General features: G+C 39.8%; 1 protein-coding gene across 2 annotated transcripts; it reads right to left on the bottom strand.

Moving 5' to 3' along the window:
• Positions 1 to 1,055: 1,055 nt before the first annotated feature.
• Positions 1,056 to 4,290, bottom strand: snx10a (sorting nexin 10a). Of its 2 annotated transcripts, XM_034160908.1 has the most exons (6): positions 3,917 to 4,290; positions 3,734 to 3,820; positions 3,542 to 3,642; positions 3,354 to 3,452; positions 1,549 to 1,743; positions 1,056 to 1,465 (listed from the first exon to the last, which is right to left on the bottom strand). In XM_034160908.1, exons 1-6 carry the CDS (start codon positions 3,953 to 3,955, stop codon positions 1,330 to 1,332), a joined length of 657 nt encoding a protein of 218 aa, XP_034016799.1. In that variant the 5' UTR covers positions 3,956 to 4,290; the 3' UTR covers positions 1,056 to 1,329. The 2 variants fall into 2 exon arrangements, with proteins under 2 accessions (XP_034016799.1, XP_034016798.1); XM_034160907.1 differs by lacking the exon at positions 3,917 to 4,290 and having other exon boundaries at positions 3,734 to 3,898.
• Positions 4,291 to 4,645: the final 355 nt, after the last annotated feature.

Genomic DNA, 4,645 nt, shown 5'->3' with positions numbered 1-4,645 from the left:
ATTCTGATGAAGCACCAGCTACAGGAATGAAGCTGAACAATGGTTAAACGATGTCTCCGAAAGTCATCGCAAGCCCGGATTTCTTGTTTCTGTTTTAGCTTTGGTGTCCTTAGTTAATGTCATGTGACCGGGGCTTTAGGTGACTAGTTTGTATCGAAGTATTACAGCCACAGAGCAGGACCAAGGCATCAGTACTGCTTTACACTGGTTCCAGGGACCTCGTGATGCCATAACCTCTTCCCAGAGGACTCCATCTTAAAATGGCTGATGACGATGTGTGCATGCATGGCAAGACAAGTCACGTCACAAATATGTACTTCTGATGGCTGAAGTCAAAGCATGGATCTTAAGCAGGACAAACACGACTACCACCAACTCTGCTTTTCAAGTGCACACAAGGAAAAATAGGACTACCTGCAAGTTCAAGGTCTGTAAACCTTTGTTCACACCAGAGCCACTGGATCCAAGCCTACCCCATCCACGAAAGTACTAAAGGAGCCAGAACTCATCCCTGAACACCACCAGATTTCACTGGAAGTACCAGACTCTACCCAGAGTAGTTCTCTCTCCCATATTCTCTCATACAAGATTCAAGTGTTGATTTCTACAGAGAACATTCATTGTTCAGACTCCTAGTGAGCCGAATGAACAGAGTTTCGTCCTCTACACTGCATCCACTTCCAGATACACTTAGAAATCCAGTGTAGTTTACTGCAAGAGTGAGTTATGGATCACAAGTTAAACAATACCAATAAAATCTTTAAAGGGTAAACCTAAATTATCACTACACAGACGGACCTCTGATCCACAGGATGATTGACAGACAGAAGTGAATAAAATGATACACATTTGAGTGCTTCTCATTCGTAAATCAAATGATGTCCACACTCCCTCTACTGGAGCTGTTCAAACAGTGCATTGCTACAAAATGGGTTTTAAAAGATCACAAAAAAGAAAAGTGCAACAAAATCGATCTCAGAAAATCATGGACTTTCATATTTAAAGCATTACTATTTATTCAATTAACAAGTCTCATTTTTCTAAAAGAGCCCCACAATTTCAAACATCTCTTGTCAGTTGCACAGAATATAAATGTTTAGAAAGCATTAAGAATTTACTACACATTTACATTAAAAATAGATTTTTCAAGTACACAGATAAACTCTTGTACTGAGTACAAGAGAAAACTAAAGCTTTTTGTTAAAAATAAGTAGCTAACAAATCTTAAAAATTTGCTCTCAGACGTGAATTAAGAAAAGTGTCGTTAAGTACAGTGTACAAAAGGAACAACAATTGATGAACAAAGTACCACTTTTTTTTGGTCAAGAGTTAATGTGCTGCATCTTTGGAAGGAGATTCTAAGAGGCAGCTACTCAATTCTGCATCTCCAGATGACTCCAAGAACGGGACGGGGCTACTACGCAGAAACGTGTCCACGCTCATCCCCAAACCCGATGACGAAATGCTGTAAGATATTAGAAAACATCAGTTCCAGAATCGATAATCAAAGCTCAGTCTTTAAAATCAAGCGAGCCCCTCTGTTTTTACCTTTCACAATCAAACTCTTGTGAGGTTTTGCATTCTAGACCACTGATGGAACCTCGGCCGGCACGATGTACTGCCTCAGCTATAGTGTACCTGGTTTTACCCTGTGCACACCTCTCCATCTTGGGGATGCTGAGGTCAGACTGGAGGAAGAGATGAAGTCGACTGTCTGATAACAACAATGGCATTTGAAGAACACTGCAAAACAAACATGAAATCAAGTCTTGTTGCAGAATTTCAATAATCTAACAACATTATCCTCTACATCCTTTTATGGGCAGAACCACTCAATTTAACCAGCTGCATTGTGAACATAATTGTACATTTACTCGCCCAGTCATTCTGGAGGATTCAAAAGGGAACACAACAGTAAAGACTTCAATGGAACAGTCGCATGACACCTTGTAGTTCCTCATTTGGGACACCTTTACTGGCAGAAGTCCATTTTACCCACAGTACCACATCTTGGCTACATGCTGCTGTTCTGCCATTTTGGATGATAGTGCAGAAGATAACATTTATACAGGAATCCTGCAAATGGTGATAGATGCATCAAATTCAGCACAAATACCCCCTCTTGGGGAAAAAAAAACAAAAAAACATTGGCCACTTGAATTTTCAATGGGCAGTCAAGTAGGTCAACTGAACAATTACATAGGGTCACTGAGAACTATGCCAACATTATTTGATCACAAATTCCAAAAAGGTATAGTTTGGACTCTGAATATTATGGGGTAAAACCAGCAAGCATGGTAACAAAGGTCAGTTTCAGTTTGTACAGGGGTCAAATGTTAAAGTCGTTCTAATTTTCGTAAAACGTAATGCAAATTATTCATTGAGTTAATAGGGTTTTAAAGAGGAATTGTTGGCACCATGCGTCATGTTTAGTTATGTTACGGGGTAACATAACTAAACATGACTAAGGATCACATTCAGAATTCAATGGATATCAACATTGTTTAACCTTTACTTTGGAGACTAAGCATTCAACAGTCAAAAATATTTATTAACTCTATTAGTTCAAACAATTTGCACCACTTTCTTCCAAAATTTGAGCAACTTTTGACCCGTCTTTGTACCCCTAAAATTGACCTTTGTTGCCATTCCTGCTGTTTTTACCTCATAACATTTAGTTATATAGTCCAAAATATACTTTTTGGAGTCTTTATGATCATAATGTGGTATAGTTTTCAGTATGAGTAGAGCATTTTAAGTTTTGACCCCTGTGTAATTCCTCATTGATCCCTCACTGGCTGCCTATTGACAATTCAAATGGCCTGTTGGTTTTCTCAAAAGAGTAATGTCCAAGGTGTTATTTTGTGCCAAATTTGGTGCTTACGTCACCATTTGAAGGATTGTTTCAGTCATCTGCTGCACTAGTATGAATAGCTAAGAGATGTCCAAAAATGGACTAACAGCAGCATGTCGTGGGCAAAACTGGCTTCCACATTTGAAAAATCAAATTATTAACTTAAAAAAACGCACACACATCTTTGCCTTCTGTTCAAACATTTGCTGTTGTACAACGGTAATGATACAGATGTGTGCAACTGCAAACGTATGGATGTTTGCCATATTTGTTGATACTTTCCCTACTCTTCACATATACAGTACATCTTTCAGATGCGTTGGCTTTGACGCACCTAGCAGACACATAGGCAGCCATTTTATCTATGCAAACATGCAGTTAAAGAGTATATTTCTGTCTAAAGACATTTTCAGCTTTAAGTAAGCTGTAAAAGCTGCTTGCTTTTGCTTGACACCAGAGATATTATTGGCGATAAGGCATTTTCTGTCAAGGACCTCACATTTCCAAGAAATGCTGCAGACCCTGCATCCGCCGATTGACCTGTTCTGCATTCTTCAGGCTGAAAAATGGGTTCCAGGGGGGCAACTTAGGCAAGTCTCTAGAAATAAGAGCACATTCACACGATTGTTAAAAAAAGTAAAATACTATGGAATATGCAAAGAGCATGTCAATTAAAGTACAACCTACATCATGAGAGCATTCTGTGCCAGACACTGACGCAGCCACACAAACTCGCTGTACTGCCGCCTCACAGATGAGCTCTTCTTTCGAAAACACATTGAATTGGTCTGCAATGAAAAATTCAAACAGATGCATCATGTAGAACTTCAATTGGGGGGGAGGGCAACAGATACCAAGATTGCCAAAACTGATACTCACTCGTAAACAGATCTCATAGTCCACACGCGTGTGCCAGAATCCACTTTTATGAAGCCTTGGATCCTGAACACAAATGCTAATAAACTCCTGAAAAGAATCAGAACAGCTCCATAACTTAAAGGGGACCATTTGTACCACAATGCCCACTTTAAGAACTATAGGAAGTGCGTGCTTTGCACTTACTGTGTTTGGGAAATCGAGAGAATGGTCCATCTTTGTCATAAAACATGCAGAACAAACAGGTCAGTTTCGCATTTCAAATGCATGAAATCAATGAAAATATAGTATGCACTTTGTCACCTCGTAGATTAAACAGTTTGTCCATATATACTGCACATCTAAACAGACCTGAGAGTTAAATTAGTCAGCAGGTTCAAGTACATCGTTTCACTGCACAGCGATATATATATTTTCTCCCCTCAAAAGTGTACAGGCAATACCCCATAATGACAATGTTAAAAAAATATTTTTACAAATTTATTAAAAATAAAAAATAAATCACATGTACGAAATTATTCATACCAGTGATCATCCTTGAGATGTTTCTACAGCTTAACTGGAGTCCACCTGTGGAAAATTCAGGTGATTGGACATGATTTGGAAAGACACCTGTCGACATAGGTCCCACAGTTGACAGTGCATGTCAGAGCACAAACGAAGCATGAAGTCAAAGGAATTGTCTGCAGACCTCTGAGATAGGAATGTCTCAAGGCACAAATCTGGGGAAGAGCACAGAAACATTTCTGCTCCTTTGCAGGTCCCAGTGAGCAGAGTGGCCTCCATCACCTGCAAATGGATCCACCGGGACTCTTCCTAGAGCTGGCCGCCATCTAAACTGAGCGATCAGGGGAGAAGGGCCTTAGTCAGGGATGTGACCAAGAACCTGATGGTCAACTGTCAGAGCTCCTGCAT

The sequence above is a fragment of the Thalassophryne amazonica genome, chromosome 20, assembly GCF_902500255.1.
Source record: "Thalassophryne amazonica chromosome 20, fThaAma1.1, whole genome shotgun sequence".
Classification (NCBI taxonomy): domain Eukaryota; kingdom Metazoa; phylum Chordata; class Actinopteri; order Batrachoidiformes; family Batrachoididae; genus Thalassophryne; species Thalassophryne amazonica.
This window is presented reverse-complemented; position numbering and strand designations above follow the sequence as displayed.

Excerpts from the sequence above, each read along its gene's own strand:
- snx10a (XM_034160907.1), bottom strand. The coding sequence starts at position 3,862 with ATGGTCCCCTTTAAGTTATGGAGCTGTTCTGATTCTTTTCAGGAGTTT. Across the intron at positions 3,453-3,541 it reads GCACAGAATGCTCTCATGAT|AGACTTGCCTAAGTTGCCCC; the intron begins GTAGGTTGTACT and ends TCTTATTTCTAG. Across the intron at positions 1,466-1,548 it reads CAAGAGTTTGATTGTGAAAG|CATTTCGTCATCGGGTTTGG; the intron begins GTAAAAACAGAG and ends AATATCTTACAG.